The 22,654-nt window shown below is 47.5% G+C and overlaps 1 protein-coding gene across 2 annotated transcripts in view; it reads left to right on the top strand.

Moving 5' to 3' along the window:
* The first annotated feature begins 7,283 nt into the window (after positions 1-7,283).
* TGFBR3 (transforming growth factor beta receptor 3) overlaps positions 7,284-22,654 on the top strand; it is a 344,310-nt gene continuing 328,939 nt past the window's right edge. Inside the window, exon 1 of one of the 2 annotated variants that reach the window (XM_078646301.1) lies at positions 7,284-7,549. In XM_078646301.1, coding sequence (XP_078502427.1) covers positions 7,489-7,549 — 61 coding nt within the window. In that variant the 5' untranslated portion in view covers positions 7,284-7,488. The remainder of the gene's footprint in view (positions 7,550-22,654) is intronic. The other variant, XM_078646305.1, reaches the window with a different exon arrangement.

Raw genomic sequence — 22,654 nt, 5'->3', positions numbered from 1 at the left:
GGCGGGGCGGAGCGCGCAGGCCAGTAAAGAGGGGAGGGGGTCAGGGTGTTTAGAAGTGGAACAGAGCCGGAGGCTGTCAAATCCCTGCCAGGGGCCACCACGCAAATATGTATCCATCCTCAGAGCAGGGGCGGATTGGCACTGCGGGCACTCGGGCATGGGCCGAAGGGCCGGTGTCTCCGTGCCCTCTGTGGGCCGTTTTTTTTCTCCCCTTTCCCATTCCACAGAGAGTGCTCACTGTGGACTATGAAAAGGGAGGGGGAAAAAAACGTCCCACAGAGGGCACAGAGACAGAGAAATGAATGCAGCTTCACTGTGCGGCCGGCCATACAGCAATTATCCGCTGTGGCCTCTCCTTCACCCCTGCCCTGCAAAGCATTCACGCTGAGGCTGGGCTGGGCAGATGTGATTGTTTGCAAAAATCGGCCTCCCAGGGGGCCAGGTGTTGCTCAGGCCTTTGAGAAATTTTAACCTTGATCCCCCTGGGGCCCACGCAGCCCAGAAACAGTCTTATTTTTAACACTTCGCCCACAGCCCTTCACATTCAGGGCATAGTGGGCAGGAAGAATGGGTCTCGCTGTGGGGGCCAGGTGATCTTCGGAACTTGCATCATCTTCACCTCAGCCTCCCCCTGGCTTACGTGGATGACCCAGCAGCTGCGTTTTGTGCTCCCCTGCCAGGACATTGCCCTGAGGCCTGGAGGGCTGGGGAGGGCTGATTAATTTACTAATTGCAGGGGCCTTACTGCTGCTCATGTGCTCCTCAGCTGAAGGTCTGCGGAGGGCTGAGTAGGTTAGTAATAACAGAGGCTTCGCTGCTTATTCTGTGCTCCTTCCGTGGAGGGCTCGAATAATTTTGTGACAGAAAGGGGCCTTGCTGTTTTTTTAGTTGCTCAGCATGTAGGCCATTTTCACCATCGCCCTGTGTCCTGGGCAAGAACAGTATCATCCCACTTTAATTCCTTGTCTGTGCTAGGGACATCTTAAGGATTTTGGGGGCCCTGGGCCAAACATATTTTTGGGGCCCCTGTTCGGAACAGATTTGAATTTATGATCCAATTTCAGCTCTTTGATGCCCTCTTTCAGCTGGTCACTGGACAGTGCACTACCATACTTGTCCACATTCTTAATGTATTTACATCTAATTTTCAAGGACATTGACGTGTGTTTTCAATATTACAACACAGTAGCAGCTCACTAAAATTACTGAAAATAATCTCAGTGACATCTCCCATTTCTCATATGTGATGGCCTGTTTGATCTTGGTAAATTTTTTATGGATGTTGCATGGAACTTAAACACATTTTTCTGCAAAATCTCTGTGATAGGTTCTTACTCATTTCCCATATTAAAAATAAATTTTAAAAAATGGTATTTAAAACAATCTGTTTAACCCCTTCCACGCTCATGACGAGCTGGGCTTGTCATGCTGTAGCCTCCTGCTACGCTGATGACGAGCCCAGCTCGTCATGAATAATGGTGTTCATGGAGTTCCAGCACAGGAGAAAAATCCCCATAGCGTTCAAGGTGTTAAGGAGTATGCATGGTCAGGGCAAGATTCTCTGCAGAACAGAGCTGGCTCTATCAGGTGGCTCCCTGAAAGGCTGGGGCCCTGGGCCAGAGCCCACATTGCCCATGCCGGTCGCTCCCCTCGCCTCCTCCTCTCCTGAGATTACTGGTATCGTAGAGCTTGACTTTGCTTCACTTCGTTTACTAGAACATAGCGCTTGACTGCATACTCATCTTTAATTTCGTAGCGCTTAACTGTATTTGGCATTTTGTTTTCACTAGAGCGCACTTCTGGGCATTTATTTGGCTGTGTGCGTCTTGCTTGATAGTTGCATATTCTGAAAGCGCTTTGACTCTGCGCTTACAATACGCTTGACTTGCTGCATTGTCCTGAATAGACATCGTCCTCTTAGCGCCACATTACTCACTCTGCCTGTGCCCCAAGCAGCGTTTGTTGTTGTTGCTGCCATTTTGTTTGTGGTCCCTGGCCCTTCCTCCGCCTCGCTCCCGCCTCCCAGCTGACCCTCCCACCCACTGAAGCTACAGGCCGCCCTCACACGCACGAAGAGCTGTGACCCTCCCGTCCCTGGACACGAACGGTCGCTCCCCTCGCCTCCTCCTCTCCTGAGATTACTGGTATCGTAGCGCTTGACTTTGCTTCACTTCGTTTACTAGAACATAGCGCTTGACTGCATACTCATCTTTAATTTCGTAGCGCTTAACTGTATTTGGCACTTTGTTTTCACTAGAGCGCCCTTCTGGGCATTTATTTGGCTGTGTGCGTCTTGCTTGATAGTTGCATATTCTGATAGCACTTTGACTCTGCGCTTACAATACGCTTGACTTGCTGCATTGTCCTGAATAGACATCGCCCTCTTAGCGCCACATTACTCACTCTGCCTGTACCCCAAGCAGCGTTTGTTGTTGTTGCTGCCATTTTGTTTGTGGTCCCTGGCCCTTCCTCCGCCTCGCTCCCGCCTCCCAGCTGACCCTCCCACGCTCCGCCCCCTCCACTATCCATTTATGTCGAATGCCTCAACGCGCAGCGTCCACGCGCTGCGGCCGCGCCGAAGGTGCGCCAAAGGTAAGCCCGTCTACGCCCGTCCGCGCCTGGACCGCGCCCAGAGCCAGACCCCTTGGTCCCCGCTTCAGCCATCCTCCCCGCATTACATACGACGCCTCCTCCCTCCTGGCGCTCAACCCCGGCCGACTCACTAACTGCGCCCAAACAGCACCAGGACTCACCCATGGACCCTTCACCTGCCACTCTTGCAAATTCACCTGCGTCAAGCCCCAATCCAAATCCACAAACACCAAACAGAGAGCCAACACCAACCACCTCAAGTGCATCCTTCTCAACACCCGATCGGTTCACAAACACGCCATCGACCTCTGGAATCTACTCGACACCATTTCTCCGGACATCGCCGTCCTAACAGAAACCTGGATGAACGCCTCTTCAGCTCCAGACATCACCATAGCCATCCCGGACGGCTACAAGATCATCCGTAAGGACCGCCCCATCCAAACAGGAGGAGGCATCGCCATCGTCCACAAGAACACCATCCGCGTCTCTACCAGCTCGGACGTCAACCTCTCTAGCGCCGAACACCTTCACTTCCAGATCCACACCGACCCCAAGACAACACTTAGGGGCACCCTCCTCTACAGGCCACCAGGACCCCGTACAAAATTCAGCGAAGACATCACTGACTTTATCACCCCCCACGCCCTCCCTTCGGAAGAATACATTCTACTGGGAGACCTCAATTTCCATCTAGAAAAGAGCAACGACAGTAACACCACCACCCTTCTGGACAATCTCGCCAATCTCGGACTCAAACAACTTGTTAACACCCCCACACACTATGCAGGACACACACTCGACCCTATCTTCACTTCCAGCAAGCATATCTCCTTCACTCATACCACACCCCTCCACTGGACTGACCACAGCTGCATCCACTTCATTTACAATAAGACCACGACCCACAACCACCCTCAACCAACTCTGCGAAGAAATTGGAACAAAATTACAATCAACCAGATCTCCACATCGCTTCTTCAAAAACCCCCTGCCTATTCAACGAACCCTAACCAAGCCGCCATTAACCTCACACAATGGTTAACCCAAACCGCCGACAAATTAGCACCCTTGAAAAAACATCAAATCAAGCAAGGAAGCAAGAACGCCCCCTGGTTCAACGATGACCTTAAAAAATCCAAGAAGCTCTGTCGTTCCCTTGAGAAAACTTGGAAAACAGACCCAAACACTATCACCCAAACAGCCTTCAAAAACGCCACTCGCAAACACCACCAACTAATCCGGACAGCCAAGAAATCAGCACTCAAAGATCGACTAGACAACAACGCCCACAACAGCAAGGAACTTTTCAACATCATCAAAGAATTCACCAACCCCACCGCCAGCTCCAACGACATCACCCCCTCTCAAGCCCTATGCGACTCCCTTGCCTCATTCTTTCACGACAAAATTGCCGATATCCACAACAGCTTTGACAGCCAACCTGTAAACCAGTCCACCCCACTCACCCCCGAACGGTTACCTCCTCCGAATATCCTTCTCGAATGGAACCCAATCACCACAGAAGAGACCATTCGCCTGATGAACTCCATCCACTCAGGTTCCCCTACAGACCCATGTCCCCATCACATCTTCAACAAAGCAAACTCCATTATCGCACCCCATCTCCGAGATGTCATCAACTACTCCCTTAACTCCACCACATTCCCAGAAAGCTGGAAACACGCAGAACTAAGCGCCCTTCTGAAGAAACCCACAGCTGACCCCACCGAACTCAAAAACTACCGCCCCATCTCGCTCCTCCCATTCCCCGCCAAAGTTATTGAGAAAGCCAATAACAATCAGCTCGCCACCTTCCTCGAAACCAACAAATCACTCGACTCCTCACAGTCTGGATTCCGAGCCAAACACAGCACTGAGACCGCCCTCATCGCAGCAACAGACGACATTCGAACACTACTGGACAATGGAGACACAGTCGCCCTTATCCTCCTTGACCTCTCCGCAGCCTTCGACACAGTCTGCCATAGCATCCTGATACAGCGCCTCAGAGACATCGGAATTCAAGGAAAAGCATTGGACTGGATCATTTCGTTCCTCGCTGGAAGAACTCAGAGAGTCCGCCTCCCCCCTTTTAAGTCAGAGGCCACCGATGTCATCTGCGGCGTCCCGCAAGGATCATCACTCAGCCCCACCCTCTTCAACGTCTACATGAGCCCCCTGGCAACCATAGCACGTCAACACAACCTCAACATCATTTCCTACGCTGATGACACTCAGCTGATCCTCTCACTCACCAAAGACCCAATCACCGCCAAAACGAACCTACACGAAGGGATGAAAGAAGTAGCCGTGTGGATGAAGCACAGCCGCCTAAAACTGAACTCGGACAAAACGGAAGTCCTCATCTTAGGCTCATCCCCTTCCGCCTGGGACGACTCTTGGTGGCCAACGGCTCTAGGAAAAGCCCCCGTACCGACGGACCAAGCACGGAACCTTGGCATCATCCTAGACTCCTCACTCTCGATGACCAGACAAGTCAACGCCGTCTCATCTTCATGCTTCAACATCCTACGCATGCTCAAAAAAACATTTCACTGGATCCCCACCGAAACGAGAAAAACGGTCACCCACGCACTGGTTACAAGCCGTCTGGACTACGGAAACACCCTTTACGCCGGTTCCACCGCGAAACTACAGAAAAAAATCCAACGCATACAAAATGCCTCAGCCAGACTCATACTAGACATCCCCCGCACAGACCACATTTCCGCTCACCTGAAAGACCTTCACTGGCTCCCCATCAACAAGAGAATAACGTTCCGTCTCCTCACCCACGCACACAAAGCCCTATATGAACTTGGACCTGACTGTCTCAACACGCGCCTTTCCTTTTACACCCCCACCCGCCAGCTGCGATCGTCCAACCAAGCCCTCGCCGCTGTACCGCGCATCCACAAATCCACCATGGGAGGAAGATCCTTCTCCTACTTAGCGGCCAAGACCTGGAATTCCCTTCCCATCCACCTCCGCCTTACTCGAAACCACCTCGCCTTCAGAAAACAACTTAAAACATGGATATTCGATAAATAACCCCCCCCCCCCTCCTCAAGCGCCTTGAGACCCTATGGGTATGTAGTGCACTATATAAATTCTGACTTGACTTGGCCTTAAAATGTCTCTGGTCTGTGCATAGGCATATGTGGCCTGACGCCAGAGTTGCAGAGATGGGGATTCAAGTTTGAGTCCCAGCGTCTGCTCAACAACCTGTGATTCTGGGCTTAATTTACTAAATATTTCTCTACAAATTAGACCTCAAAGAGTAACCAAATGGTGTTTCATGAAAGGGAACGCCCATTGAATGTGGGCCACACCCCTTGAATGTGGGCCACGCCCCTTGAATGTGGGCCACGCCCCTTGAATGTGGGCCACGCCCCTTGAATGTGGGCCACTTTTTTCCTCAGTGCCCGGGCCAAATTGTGATCCCAATCCGACCCTGCCTCAGAGGATTAATATATTAAATGTAAATGTAAAAATGTAAATGTACGGGAATTTATGTAGCGCAAATCACCAAGCGGTTTCTAAGCGCTTGCTTAGGGAACCCGTCCTGGTATTCCCCTGTGAGATAACCCCGGCAGGGTATCCGCAAGGTGAAAGCCAGGCATCCCGCCGCGAGGGGCCGTTGTGGAGATTAAGCAAGCTATTGCCCAGAGTCGCAGAGTGTGAACCCATGAATCGAGTAGGCACCGGAGCAAGAATTGTCGAGTCCATGGACATTTTAGGATTCAAGACCCCGCCGTGCCGGGAATTGAACCCTGGTCCCGGGCTGACCTCTGCTTCCAGGTCTGCCTCCTCTAACCAGTGAGCCACACTTCTCCACTATAAGGATATATATTGGCGTGGTGGCCCCTGGGGTTTGGTGGCCTTGTGCAGGTGCACAGCTTGCACATGCCTAAAGCCGGCCCTGACAGCATGACTACAAAACACTGACAAAGCCAACTGCTTATAGGTAAGACCCAATGGCTTTGCCAATGCTTGTTACTATTCAAAACATTCAAATTGAGATATTTTTGATAGTGATGCATTTTGCATGCCTCGTTCCTTCATCTATCTTAAGAACCGGTCACGAGAGTAGTCAGTTAGCAAATGGCGTGTCTTACATGCACTTGGTGAGCAAATGTGCACTGCGTATAAAGTTTTTCTCCAGACTCTCTTTAATTATCTTTTCCCTTTCACTACAGTTCAACAAACAGGTAATGCTGCGAAAAGTAAACTGATTGCAAGTCACTGTCCTCTTTGTTTTTTCCATTACCTGCTTTCTGATCTGCCTCCAATTGGATTGGGATTCTGCAGCACCTGCCGCACCCCTGCTTCCCCGCCGCTGCAGTACATGGCATTCCTATAAAGTGTCATATTTTGCACTCGAATCCCCATACTAAAACAGTCCGGACTGTGAGGCTTCTCTCTGGTATAGCGGTAGGTAGCACCTCGAACACCTTCTCCGTAAAAGTCCCGCCCCTCTCGTTTAATAACCCAATAAACATTAATAATGGACGCAATACACGCGAGCTCCTCCTCCTGGGCGCGGCGCGTGTTTACAGAGGCGGGGCCACTGGAGCTCGCGCCTCCAGCTCTGCCCAGGGATCCCCTTCCACGGGCGTCTCAGCCCCGCCCATCTCATCCTGGGCGGACACGCCCCTCGGCGGCCAGCCCTGGGACCCTCTTCGGAGGCTCAGCAGATGCTTAGCCGTGGTCCGCCGTCCGGCCGGTGATCTGGGAGCGCGGGACGGACTTGGGACCGGAGATCCGCCCACCTCAGCTCTTGATCCCCGAGGACCGGCCCAGGCCAGGAGCCCGAGAAACTTGGAATCTGCAATCCGAGGAACAGCGCTTCTCAAATTCTGTCCCCAGGAGCAACCACCACCCTCGGCAGACATGCCCGCCGCGGCACTTCTCGCTGCCTTCCTGCTGCTCGGCTGGAGCTCGGCAACTGCGGGTGAGTCCCGACCCCTGACAGGATGGAAAGTCACGCGGGGATATGCAGATGTTGATGCTGGGAGAGGAGTCAGGCTGTGCAGATGTTGATGCTGGGGGAGGAGTCAGGCTGTGCAGAATGCAGATGTGCTGTGAGAGGATTCAGGCTGTGCAGATGATGCTGGGAGAGGAATCAGGCTGTGCAGATGTGCTGTGAGAGGAGTCAGGCTGTGCAGATGTTGATGCTGGGAGAGGAATCAGGCTGTGCAGATGTGCTGTGAGAGGTGTTAGGCTGTGTAGATGTGCTGTGAGAGGAGTCAGGCTTTGAAGATGTTGATGCTGTGAGAGGAGTCAGGCTCTGCAGATGATGATGTGAAAGGAGTCAGGCTGTGCAGATGTTGATGCTGTAAAAGAAGCTGGGCTGTGCAGCTGTGAGAGGAGTCATGCTGTGCAGATGTTGATCCTGTGAGAGGAGTCAGGCTGTGCAGATGATGATGCTGTAAAATAAGCCGGACTGTGCAGCTGTTTATGCTGTGAGAGGAGTCATGCTGTACTTTACATGACTATGGAAGTGTCTTCCCAGTGTGTTCTTGTGGTTTGAGAGTCTGCCATTTATTGCTGTATTATCCTTCTACCTGTGTTTGGTACTCGTGTGTTACATGCATCCGTCACTTTCTCTTGTAACACACTGTTTTCTACCTCTTACATTTGTTTGTTTTCGATACCTGCACAAGTGCCACCATTGCCTACGAAACGTTTGTTCTTGTGCTTGAGTGTCCTCCATATATTGCAGTATTATACCTCTATGTTTACTTTGTACGCTTTTGTAACCTGCACACGTCACTTTTTCCTCCTGTAATGCACCGTTTGCTACCTCTTGTATTTTGTTGGCTCACGATTGTCACTTTTGTAATGCACCGTTTGCTACCTCTTGTATTTTGTTGGCTCACGATTGCCATTTTTGCTTCATTTAATATAACGTTTGCTTTTGTATTTTGCTCACTTGTAATGTTCTCATGTATCAGTTCTGTTCCTATTGTGAAGCGCTCTGACACCTTCGGGTAAAGTCCGCGCTATATAAAAATGCATAAATAAAATAAAATAAATAAAAAGATGTTGGTGTAAGAGGAGTACTGCTGTGCAGAAGTTGATGCTGTAAGAGAAGCCGAGCTGTATGTGCAGATGTTTATACTGTGAGAGGAGTTAGACGGTGCAGATGTTGATGCTGTAAGAGAAGCCAGGTTGTGCAGATGTTATTGATGTAAGATGGAGCCAGTCTGTGCAATTACCATAGGAGTGGTTCGGGCTTTGCAGAGGCTGATGCTCTGAGAGCGGTCAGGCTGCACAGATGTTGATGGAAGAGAAGTCAGGCGGTGCAGATATTTATACTTTGAGAGTAGTCAGGCTGTGCAGGTGTAGATGCTGTAAGAGGGTGTCAGGTTGTGCAAATAACACTGTAAGAGTGAATCAGTCTTTGCAGATGCTGATGCTGTGAGAGGAGTCAGGCTGTGCAGATGTTGATGCTGAAAGAGAAGCCGGGCTGTGCAGATGTTCATGCTCGGAGAGAAATGAGGCGGTGCAGTGGTTCATGTTGTAAGAAGAGTCAGACAGCAGATATTGGTGCTGTAATAGCATGCAGGTTATGCAGTCAGATGTTAATGCTGTAAGAGGAGTCAGGCTGTGCAGATGTTGATGTAAGAAGTGTCAGGCTGTGCAGGTGTTGATGCTGTAAGAGGGAGCCAGGCTGTGCGGATTCTGATGCAGTAAGAGGAGCGGGGCTGTGCAGATATTGATGTAAGAGGAGTCAGTTTGTGTAGATGTTGCTGCTGCAAGAGAAGCCGGGCGGTGCAGATGTTTATGCTGTGATAGAAGTCAGACTGTGCAGAAGTCGCTGTAAGAGGAGTCAGGCTGTGCAGCTATAGGTGCTGTTGTAGAAGTCAGGCTTTGCAGATGGTGATGCTGTGAGAGGAGTCAGGCTTTACAGATGGTGATGCTGTGAGAGGAGTCAGGCTTTACAGATGGTGATGCTGTGAGATGAGTCAGGCTTTGCAGATGCTGATGCTGTGAGAGGAGTCAGGCTTTGCAGATGCTTATGCTGTGAGGGGAGTCCGGCTGTGCAGATGTTGATGCTGTGAGAGAAGTCTGGCTGTGCAGATGTTGCCAAGAGTGATCAGGGTTTTGAGATGTTGATACTATAGGAGGGACACAGGCTGTTTAAAACGGACAGTCCTGGTAGATGATATTGCATGTGGGGACACGCTGTCTCAGGCAGTGCAGATGTTGATGTACCAGGGCGTCAACTGTGCACAGGCTGTTCCGAGGGACCGACCCGCGCAAATATTAATTAATGCTGTACGGGGCAGTCATGCTGTGCAGCTATTGCTGTTGTAAGAGGGGGTCGGACTGTGCAGATGTTGATGCTGTAAGAGGGAGGCTGTTCAGATGTTTATGTTGTAAGAGAGGGTGTAAGAGAGGGTGAGCTGTGCGGAGAGTGAGTTAGGCAGTGCGGGTGTGGCGAGGTGTCCAGGCAGTGTAGATGTTGATGGTGTTGTAGGGGTCCGACAGTGCCGGTGTGGTGGGGTGTCTGTGGCGGTGTAGTGGGGTTTCCAGACAGTGTAGATGTCGATGCTGTTCGAGGGGGTCATAGAGTGCAGATGTTAAAGCGGGGAGAGGGCGTGAGGTGCAGTAAGATGAGGCTGGGGCGTGTAGACGCTGTATGTGGGACTCACACTGCTCTGACGCAGGCGCCAGGCGGGGTTTGCTCATGTGGGCGCTGTGTGGGCCCAAGGGCCTTGGCGCCTCTGAAGAGAGGTCCTGCGTGGAGACTGATTGGTCGAGGATGCCTGCGTGCGCCGTCCGTGCCGACGCTGCTCTGTGAGAGCGCGGGCCCGCGTGACGCCGCCGTGCACCTGAGGGCACGAGGGCAGGCCGGTGCCGAGTCCGGTTCAGGCCAGTCACTGGATTCAGATATTGTTCACTTCTGGTGTCTTATGTCCTCTGTAGCGGGGCTGCTGCCAGGCGGCTGCTTGACAGTTTTATTACCCAAGTCGCTTTAGCTACACTGTTTAGAAGTTAAAGTGGGGTGACAGTGTCACAAACCTTCCTAACCTATTACCCCCATTGTCTTCAAATACACCTACCACCTCTGCTGCCCTTATAACGTACCCTGTACCTGGCTTCTACATACATGTAACATATTCCAGGCTCACCTTCACCGGATATTTATGCGTAGGTACCTCTCCAAATACACCCCGATCTCCAGAAATACACACACGCTTGCCCGATGCAGCCCGGCCTCTCCAACTACACCCTGACCCCGAGAATGCATTCAAGCTTCTCAGAATTTATAATTTTTGGCATACCCAAATAAAACGTGTAATATCAAAATACACACAGGCATCGCAAACACGCCCTGGCCATTCTAAATACACCCAGATTTGACCGAACGCACTGTGTCCTGCCCAAATACACCCAGACCTTCTCAAATACACCATCATCTCTCAAAAATATACCCACACCTCTTCTGATGCACACAGACCTCACCAGAACATATCTAGGCATTCTCAAAATAAAATCTGTTCTTCTCAAGCACCCTGACCTCCCCACCACATCCCAACCTCCCCCAGAACACCCCGACGACAGACTGACATGCTCAAATAAAACCTGTTCTTCCAAAGCACACCTGACCTCCACAAATACACCCTGACCACTCAGAACACACCCTCACATGCTCAAATCTAACCTTTTCGTTCCAGGCGCACATAACTATCCTCCCCTAATTCAGCCTGAAGTCTCTAAATACACCAGATCTTACCAAACATCCTTTTGCTTCTCCACATATACCATGACCTCCCCTTCAACATCCTGGTCTCCACAAACCCACTGACCTCTATAAATAACACCCTGACATCTCCAATTACAGGTCGACCTCAGAAAATAAACCTAGACTTGCCAGAACACATCCTGACATGTTCAATACTTGTTATTCCCCAGAAGAGTCTGACTCCCCAATTACACCTAAAGATCACCAGAACATAACAACAAAACCTGTACACCCTGACCTCCCCAAAATACACCCAGAACTCATCAGAGCATATTGTATTGTATTGTAATTGCATTTTTATAGCACTAGTTACCCCTGATGGGTGTTGAAGCGCTTTTCTGGCGAGTAGCACGCCACTCCGGAACCCATAAAGAATTACTGTTGAAAATTAGTATGGTAAAAAAATATGAAGTAATTTGAGTAGTGGATATGTTATTCAGTTATTTGGGTAGTATATTAGCATAGTTTAATATGGAATTTGAGAAGTAAACATGTTAGTCTGTTAATTTCGATTGAAAAGGATAGTGGAGGGATAAAAGAGTGAACGATTATTTTTTGTTGTTGTTGTTTAATTCCTGTTCTAATTGGGATATTTCCTTATTAAGGTCCTCCAATAATAGCGGTGCGGCTACCAACTTATTCCGAGTTGGGCAGTCGGACTGCCACAGGGCTGTCAGGATTGGCAATCCCTCAGCGGTTTGGGGCAGCAATATGCTGGCTGTGCCGCTGCAGCACCACCACGCATATTCTGAGTTTCCCGACCTTCACACTTTTCATGACGGTGAGGCCGCCATGAGAAGTGTGGCAGTCTGGAAACTAAGAGGGCCTTATAGGGCTCCCTATTGTCCCTGTGCATAGGGGGTACATGGTCTGAATGCACCGTTCTTCCTGCACAGCATTGACTGCACTTGTCCATGCCATACAGGAAATTGCTCTGGCAGCCCCAAGGCGATGCCATGCTAAGGCTGACATATGAGTCTTAGCATTGCACGGCCGTGGGACCGCCAGACTACCACTTGCCAGACCAGTAGAAGACTCTTAATCTGGTTGGCGGTCGCAACAAATCCTGTACAACCTGACTTCCCCAAACACACCCACACCTCACAGAGCATATCAACAAATCCTATGCACCCTGACCTCTCCAAAGTACAACCAGAACTCACCAGAGCATATCAACCAATCCTGTACACCGTGACTTACCCAAATACACCCGGACCTCCCCAGAGCATATCAACAGATCCTGTACACCCTGACTTCCCCAAATACATCCTGACTTCTCAAAAACACCCTGAACTTCCCTGGTAATCTTCCTGCACACTTTTGGCCATGCACAAAGTCTGTTCGCCCTAAGAGCCCAGGGTTGGTCAGGGTGTAGTGAGACAGCAGAGTATGTTTACGGAGGGGTAAACACACGTTGATGTTCCAAACCCCCGGCCTTCCAGATGAACTCTGGTACTCCCCAGTCGTTAAATGCATCCTCGCCCGCCTCCCTTTGTTAAATACACCCTGATCCTCCATCAATAAAGAATATTTTATTTGTAGTTAATTAATAGTTTGTCACTGGTTACATTAAACCATATAAGCATTGAACTTTGACCTCCTCTAGTAATAAACACTCGCGGGTATTCTGTCAGTTCCTAGCCTCAGTCATCACTCAATGCACTCCCCCCCCCCCGCCCCTTCTCAATATATAAACCGTGACCCCCATGCACCCGTACAACTCCGATCGCTAAATACAAATAGAGCCCACACTGCCATTAAAGGCTAAGTGATCTCTCGATTGCTAAATACTGACTACTTAATTGTTAAATTTATACCCCGACCTCCACAACTTTGGATGACTCTTAAGCTGCCCATCCTTAAATAAACCCAGACTTAACCCGCCACTTACTACATCCTAACACCCTGCACTAAATACACCCGAACCACCATCTACGTAAATCCACTCACACCATCACTAAATAATGCTCAGTCATAGAAGGATACATACTGATTCCTCCGTTGCTGAAGTAACTCATCCTCCCTGTCAGTAAATGCACTCTGGTCTCCCTGTCGCTAAAATACACCCGTCTCACTGAGAGTAAATGCACTCTGCTCTCCCTGTCGCTTAAATATATCCGGCTCTCCCTGTCAGTAAGGGCACTCTGTGCTCCCTGACGCTAAATACACCCGTCTCCCTGTCAGTAAATGCACTCTGTTCTCCTGACGCTAAAAACAACTCTTCCTGACAGTAAATCGTCCCTAAAATACACGTGGTCTGCTTGTCAGTAAATGGACTCTGTTCTCCTGACTGTAAATACACCACGGTCTCCCGGTCAGTAAAGGAACTCTGTTCTCCTTGTTGCTAAAATACACCCGATCTCCCCGACAGTAAATGCACCCTGTTTTCCCTGTCCCTTAAATATAACCCGGCCTCCCTGTCAGTTAATGCACTATGTTCGCCGGTGCGCTAAACTACACCCCGATCTCCCTGTCACTCCTTGTCAATAAATATAATCTGTTCTTTGTGTCATTAATTATTCTACATTGTTTAAATGACAGCTCAATATTTAATGCACCGGGTCCTGATGTCCCAAATGCTTTTACCCATTTTGTGTCAATGGAGAAAGGTGGTTCTTCGTGTTCTTAAATACATTCTAATGTACTTTACCGGTAAGCACAACTTGACCCTTTCGTCACTAAATAAACCCTGTAAGTCCCTGTTGCTAGATACACTTTGCTGCCTGCCACTAAATAAGACGATATTCTATTCACAAAATACACCCCAACTTCCTGTCACTAAATATACCCTGACTCCCCATTGCTACACCTTCACCCCCCCATAGCAACATATGTTCCAATCATTACATCTCTAAACACACCTTACCTTCCCAGAAGCAAGTAGATTCAGAGCATGATTCTGGTTCTACTTGCTACGTCCACCTTGACTTTCAAAATGTTGTATTTGCACTCCCCCTCCAATTTCTAAAAACACCTTAGGCCTGATTACGATGTCAGTTGGAAAGCCTCCGACACGGTAGGTTTAAAGTGCGACCGCCGTATTATGATGACAGCGGTTGGAGTTTAAACCCGCCGGGGAATCCGACACGATTCCGAAGGGGTCAACGAGTCGGAAAGCCCTCATAATCCATTAAGGACGGTGTTTCCGCCGTTGGGATTATGATGTAGGTTTCCGACAGCCAATTCATGTCGCCCTTTCCAATATTGATTGGCTGTCGGAAACTGACTTCAGGGGTCCCTAGCAGGGCCCCCTTTACCCCTGGCTCTCCGCATTTGGCTCTGGGGGGCACATCGCTGCACTGTGTGGCAGGCCGTGAAGTGCCTGCCACGCAGTGCAGGGATGTTTAAAAACTTCAATTTTTCAATGGGAGTTTGTGCTGCGGGCGGTTCCAGCCCACCACACGTGCTCCCATTGAATAATGGAAGTTTGCAACCACACCATGTGCGGTCACATCCTAATTATGCGGTCGGAACAGCCGACCTATTGTCGGGCGGTTCCTTCCACAAAATGTTGGTCGGAGTTGCCTCCGACCGACATCGTAATGAGGGCCATCATCTCCAAACCTCAACTAAACACAGACTGACAGCCCCCTTTTCAAAGTGACCTCCTATCTACGTGTCAGTAGGTATGAGGAACACAGTATTTGTTATTGATTTATTTTGGGTGTAGCTCAGCAAGCCTTTTGGGACTCATAGCTAGAGACAAGAAAATGGCGAGAAAAGAACATACTAAGTTACTCAATGTGAGTTGACCTATCGATCAATCGTATTTATTGAGCGTGGCTCTCTCCCCCCCCCAGCCTCCCTCCAGAGGGTATCCGGGTGTTAAGGTCTCGCTTATCCCAGTCACAAAGCCAGGTCATAGGTCCTCATTTGAATTCCGTAAGAGAGGGCAATGTTCACAGGTGGAAGGGTAGGTCAAGGAACCACCTCCACTGTGGCTTTGGTGAATGCGGAGGTGTGTGTGTGAGGGCTAGAGAGGTGGGGCCCAGATGTCTGGTGGGTTGGTGGAAGTTCAGGAAGTGGTTGATGTATGCTGGTCCTTGGTTGTGGGAGATCTTGTAGGCATGGGTCAGCATCTTGACCTGGCATTTCTTCTGGATGAGGATCCTGTGGAGGTTCGTGATGTGGGGGGTGATGCAGGTTAATTTGGGGAGGTTGAGGATGAGTCTGGATGCTGCGTCCTGTATGGTATGGAGACTTTTGAGGAGTTGGGTGGTTATTCCAGCGTAGAGCACATTTCCATAGTCCAGCCGACTGTTGACGAGAGCCTGAGTGATGGTTTTCCTGGTGTTGACGGGTATCCATCTGAAAATCTTCTAGAGCATGCAGAGGTTCTGGAAGCAGGCGGCGGAGACTGCATTGACCTTGCGCTTCATGGCGCATTTGATGTCCAGGATGATGCAGAGGTTGCTGGACTGGTGGGTTGGTGTGGGTGTGGGTCCGAGTTTGAGGGGGGACACCAGGTGTCCTCCCATGGGGAGGGTTTCTTCCCGAAGATCAGCACTTCCATCTTGTCTGTGTTGAGCTTCAGTCAGTTGGTCCTCATCCAGTTTGAGAAACTCGTCATGGCATAACAGAAGTTTGTTCCAGTGGTGGAGGGATGGTGGTCACGATGGCTGTGGTGTTCTGTGTGGTGAGTGGAGTCCATGTTGTGAGCTGGTGTCTGTTGTTGAGAGGAAGTTGTCGAAGTCGGTGGGCTGGGGATTGAAGTGTTGTAGATGGTAGCTGTCTTGTTGTGGAAGTAGTTCAATAGTGTGTTGCAGAGTTCCTGGAAGGGCGGACTGTGTTGTTAGTAGCTGATGGGGAAGAGAACTCTCTGACGACGTTAAAGAGCTCCTTACTGTGGTTGGCGCTTGCTTCGATGGTGTCTGTCAGGACGTCTCCTTTTGTGTCCTTGATGCGTTGGTGGTATATGTTGACTTGAAGGCGGCTTGGTCCATGGGGTCTCTCGTGATGCGTCATCATCTTTCTAGTCGTTTGCAGTTGAGTTAGCGCATAGAGGTTTCTCTTTGACCTGTCAGCATGGTACATGTTCACCCCTCCTTTCCGGGACTGCAAAGGCGTACTGGAAGGTGCATGCTTCCACAGCAACGTTTGACTTTGATTAGCCATTAAGACTACTACAAACACAATCCAATACTAATTGTTTGAACGTTAGTCAATCAGAGAGAGATCGGAAACAACCTGATGTTTCGGCTAATCTGATTGGATACTCTTCCAACAGTCACTGAGATTAGATGGGCCTGTCTGCTCATGCTTGGACAGACTTTCATGCCCAGGGAGGTAAAAAGGCGTAAAAAATGAGGATTCCTGGTCAAAATCCACAAGGCAGAATTCAGGTGTGGAAAAGCAGTACTTGAATTCCGTACCTGCACCTGAATGCCCAAATGGGCGCATTCTGATTGTTTCATATTTAGACTGAAAATGTCTCACACCACTACTGTGGCAACCAACACCCTCACTCCTCACTCCCCACTAACACTGCCGCTGCCATTGATAAATAACCCTTTACCTCCCCGACAATAGCATGAAGTACACTGGGTAGAAGATCTCGTTTAATTCAAGGCGGGGGAGAGGGGTGGGGGCTCCTTAGGACACCAGACACTGTCAGCAGGCCAGAACGCCAGTGATGAAAAGGACCCTTATTCTGCAGCATGGCAAACATTACACTGGGGAAGGTTCGGGGCGTTGTGAGAGGTGGCATGTACGAGGTTCGGCAGTTGTGGTGTGTGTAGGGTGCCAGGCGTCCCGGATTTGCCAGGACGGTCCCCGTTTTCACCAGCTGTCCGGGCAGATTTCGAGAAATGTAGCTCATGTCCCGGTTTTTGGAGAGGGGCGACTAAAAACGGGGGGAGGTGTTTTTTTATGTTTCACAAAGCAGGGATGGTTAGCAGTTGTTCCAAGAAAGCAATTTAATTCGCAGGCAACCTACTGGGTTTAAAAATTGCATCTTATGTATGTTCTTACTGCCTGTTTTGTAATTCTCTGCTGAGGAGTGCTGTCATTCTGTGCGCTCGCCTGACGTAAAGTTATTACAGTCCTTCTATTTTTGCGAAATGTCCCGGTTTTTTGCTTTAAAATTCTGGTCACCCCAGGCGTGTGTGGTGAGAACCTCAGGCGTCCCCAGGATATTTTGCAAAGGGGTGGGACTAACATTTTCGGTTACGCCGCTGCTCCTCACTTTCTAAATAAACTCCGACCTCCCTGGTGTATGACTGACAGCAGAATACCAGGAATGCAAGTGCCTCGGAGTGCAGACGTACAGGATAGGATGCGGAGCGGGTCAGGACCTGCTGTTTCCGTTGGCGGGAGGTGGGGCGGATCGCGCTTATCAGTTTACTTTGCTACACGAGATTCTGATGTTAGGGAACCGGCTGGTGAAGAAAACATGCGTGACAAGGTGCAGGCTTCATAAGTGTTTACCCTAAACCTCGTTTCTTGCCCTTGTTTGTCCACGGGAATGCTGACCTGTCCTAGCCTGTTCCACGCGGCCCCTAAACGAGTTATGTGCTTAAAGCGGGCAGCGTTTGAGTGACAGCGAAGTGAGAGCCGCCTGCTGCATTTTTTTTGTTAAAGAGCCTTCACCTGGAAGTCACCAATCGCCGAAAAGAATGTGGGGGTGCGGGTACCTTTAAAATAAAGAAAGTGCCTGTTTACTGTAAATTGGTATAGTCCGAACACCGAGTTGAAATACTTCTTTCCTTCTCTATAACCCAACAGAACATGGTTGCAACTTCCTTGGCCACATTTGCTTTTCACTATGCCTCTAGCTACATTTCAGCGTGCCCTGCTTAGAAGGAACACAACATCAGTATTAGCAAAAATAAAATACAATTAAAATCGTAATAACCATAAATCATGAATTAGTGTGTGGTTAGCAGATATCAAAGCTGCCTCGTTTCAGTTCCAGTTCATGCCTCTTTCTTTCACCACCCTACACTTCGTTTCTCTTTATCTCTGTCTTTCAGAAGCTTTTTCATCACCGGCTCCTCCCTTTGTCACTATTTAGTTTCCTATCTTTTTATTCCTCCTCCTTTCTTTCTTTCTTATCAGTGATTTCATCTCTCTATCTAGCTCTGGGTAAAAGTCTGATGATGGAAAATAAGTCCTGTTCCCCAAAAATGAATTCTGGTGACCACCATCTTCGGCCACTGGTACAAATTAAGCCTGGCGCAATAGTTAAGGTTGGCACTTTGCAAGCTGTTGTCAGGTCACCACCTTGTTTGTGAGCTTTAATTTACATTCGGTATACATGTAATTATATTACTGCTGCTCATAATTTTTATTTAATTTAATATGTACAAGTTGAAAATCGCTTTGACGCCTGTAGGGCATGGTTTGCATTATTTTTAACTGCCACAAAAATATTTATATGGTTGTTTGAGGCCCTTAGATCTAGGAACATTGCATCTGTGATGCTGTACTTCCCTCCTTTGGCGGTACTTGTTTAGAAGACAGGGACCTGCACTCTCAGTGGAGGTTTGGCAGTTCCAGCCACCAAGACTGTGGAGTCTGGCTGCGGAAGCACCCCAGCAATCCTCTTATGTATCCCACGATGAGCAACTTGTGCTGAAGTTACATAGTACCACCAAGCCATATTCCCTATCACGCTGTGGCTGTGTGTTTAAATCCTCTATACAAGCACCTGGGTATCTCACTTACCCCCCCCCCCTCCAGCCCCCCCTCCCTTGGACACCCAGTTAAAAGCTTTAAACCAGTGGTCTTTAAACTTTTTAATCCCGCCCCCTCATGTGAAAAAAAATATCATCACCCTCCCCAATTTTTAGTCTAAACGTATTTAAACATTACAGTGAAGTTCTGTTACCGCTTTCAAAAATGCAATCAAGTATATGATTGACAAACACTATTCTGGTCAGCCAGGCCGTACTAAAGTGTAAAATGATCCACAGGGTGATTATCAGAAATGTAGTGGGTGGGGGTTTAAACAATATTTGATGTCCCTTCCCTTTTGACACATACTCCCAGCTAGGATATAATTGGCAAAATATGTTAGTGATGGCCCATAACATAGTGGCTTACAGCTGCTCATATTTTCGCTCTTAATACAAAGAACTGTTATCAGCATAATACTTTTCTTGGCCAGTGCTTGGTGCCCACCCCTCCCCAGGATCACTTAAGGGCCCCACCTCCCAGTTTGAAGACTCCTGCTCTAAACCCCTGGTTCCACGTGTTAATGCCCAGGTCTCATGAGACTTGTTTCTGAATTGAACTAAGTAAAGCAAAGAGCTGTTTCCCTTGTGTGCAGTGATTGAAGTCTTTGCACTTGTTGGGCGTTGCCGGATGCATTTTGCGCTTCATACTCTTGGTGTAAAGGTTCTTCATATCAGTGTTTTCCTCTGAAATATTACAAAGACAGCTGATAAAAGTGCCGTCACCTGCGTGTAATTAAATGGAACTAATGACATCCCAGGCATCCCATGGTTCATCCTGTACATTTACTTGTGTGAAATTGAAAGTTTTTCCTTTCTAAATTGGGATGCTGTTCAGTGTATCCTACAGTGTTGCTTCTGTGCTCTTTTTGTGTGGGATGCCCACTTTGTGGTAGCTGTAGAACACTTTCTGCAGGGCAAGCCAGCATGTTTAGCTCCCTGGGTCTTCAGAAGTCTTACACGTCGATAATATCTTCTGCCAGTGGACCAACTGTAGGTAAAAAATAACCGAGTTGAAGACTACAGATTCCTCTTGGCATCCTACTGGACAGCTTCTGACCCTCTGCATTCACCCCATAATGGGACGTGCACCAGCAGATCACACTGTCCACAATTAGATTGTCCGATCCACAATGCTGTAATCTTCCAACACCACAGGTCAGCATTACATTTATTGTGTCTACACCGAGGTCAAGCAATACATTTATTTTGGCCTCGTTGAGGTTAAGCATTACATTTATTGTGTCCACATTAAGGTCAGTCATTACATTTGGCGTGCCCTTAATAGGCTTAAATAGTACATTTGGTGGGCCCTTGCCAAGGGCAAACCTTAGATTTGGCATGCCGTCTCTGATGTTAGTCTTTACATTTGGCATGCCCTCTTGAAGTCAATCACTAGTGTGTCCTCAATTACATTTCACGATGGGCAAACATTATTTTTGGTGTGCCTCCACTGATTTCAAACATTACATTTGATGTGTTTTTAATAAAGTTGGACATTACCTTTGTGCCTTCTCAATCAGGTCAGGCTTCACCTTTGATGTATCCTCACTGATGCCAGACGTTGCATTTTGTGTGTTCTCATGTAGGTCAGGCACTATATTTAGTGTGTCCTTCTTGAAGCCAAACATTACATTTGGTGTGTTCTTATCATTGAAGTCAAACATTGCATTTGGTGTGTTCTTATCATTGAAGTCAAACATTACATTTGGTGTGTTCTATCACTGAAGTCAAACATTACATTTGGTGTGAAGGCACACATTGAATTTGGTGTGTTCTTATTACTGAACTCAAACATTACATTTGGTGTGTTCTTATTACTGAAGGCAAACATTACATTTGGTGTGTTTCATTACTGAAGACAAACATTACATTTGGTGTGTTCTTATTACTGAAGGGAAACATTACATTTGGTGTGTTCTTATTACTGAAGGCAAACATTACATTTGGTGCGTTCTTATTACTGAAGGCAAACATTACATTTGGTGCGTTCTTATTACTGAAGGCAAACATTACATTTGGTGTGTTCTTATTACTGAAGGCAAACATTACATTTGGTGTGTTCTTATTACTGAAGACAAACATTACATTTAGTGTGTTCCTATTACTGAAGGCAAACATTACATTTGGTGTGTTTCATTACTGAAGTCAAACATTACATTTGGTGTGAAGGTGCGCATTGCATTTGGTGTGTTCTTATTACTGAATTCAAACATTACATTTGGTGTGTTCTTATTACTGAACTCAAACATTACATTTGGTGTGTTCTTATTACTGAAGGCAAACATTACATTTGGTGTGTTTCATTACTGAAGACAAACATTACATTTGGTGTGTTCTTATTACTGAAGGCAAACATTACATTTGGTGTGTTCTTATTACTGAAGACAAACATTACATTTAGTGTGTTCTTATTACTGAAGTCAAACATTACATTTGGTGTGTTCTTATTACTGAAGGCAAACATTACATTTGGTGTGTTCTTATTACTGAACTCAAACATTACATTTGGTGTGTTCTTATTACTGAAGGCAAACATTACATTTGGTCTGTTCCTATTACTGAACTCAAACATTACATTTGGTGTGTTATTATTACTGAACTCAAACATTACATTTGGTGTGTTCTTATTACTGAAGGCAAACATTACATTTGGTGTGTTTCATTACTGAAGACAAACATTACATTTGGTGTGTTCTTATTACTGAAGACAAACATTACATTTGGTGTGTTCTTATTACTGAAGACAAACATTACATTTGGTGTGTTCTTATTACTGAAGACAAACATTATATTTGGTGTGTTCTTATTACGGAAGGCAAACATTACATTTGGTGTGTTCTTATTACTGAACTCAAACATTACATTTGGTGTGTTCTTATTACTGAACTCAAACATTACATTTGGTGTGTTCTTATTACTGAAGAAAAACATTACATTTGGTGTGTTCTTATTACTGAAGGCAAACATTACATTTGGTCTGTTCCTATTACTGAAGACAAACATTACATTTGGTGTGTTCTTATTACTAAAGGCAAACATTACATTTGGTGTGTTCTTATTACTGAAGGCAAACATTAAATTTGGTGTGTTTCATTACTGAAGACAAACATTACATTTGGTGTGTTCTTATTCCTGAAGGCAAACATTACATTTGGTGTGTTCTTATTACTGAAGACAAACGTTACATTTGGTGTGTTCTTATTACTGAAGGCAAACATTACATTTGGTTCGTTCTTATTACTGAAGGCAAACATTACATTTGGTCTGTTCCTATTACTGAAGACAAACATTAAATTTGGTGTGTTCTTATTACTAAAGGCAAACATTACATTTGGTGTGTTCTTATTACTGAAGGCAAACATTACATTTGGCGTGTTTCATTACTGAAGACAAACATTATATTTGGTGTGTTCTTATTCCTGAAGGCAAACATTACATTTGGTGTGTTCTTATTACTGAAGGCAAACATTACATTTGGTGTGTTCTTATTACTGAAGACAAACATTACATTTGGTGTGTTCTTATTACTGAAGGCAAACATTACATTTGGTGTGTTTCATTACTGAAGGCAAACATTACATTTGGTGTGTTCTTATTCCTGAAGGCAAACATAACATTTGGTGTGTTC

Source organism: Lissotriton helveticus, chromosome 1_1, assembly GCF_964261635.1.
Source record: "Lissotriton helveticus chromosome 1_1, aLisHel1.1, whole genome shotgun sequence".
Lineage (NCBI taxonomy): Eukaryota > Metazoa > Chordata > Amphibia > Caudata > Salamandridae > Lissotriton > Lissotriton helveticus.
The sequence above is the reverse complement of the archived record's forward strand: the minus strand, read 5'-3'. Positions and strand labels throughout refer to the sequence as shown.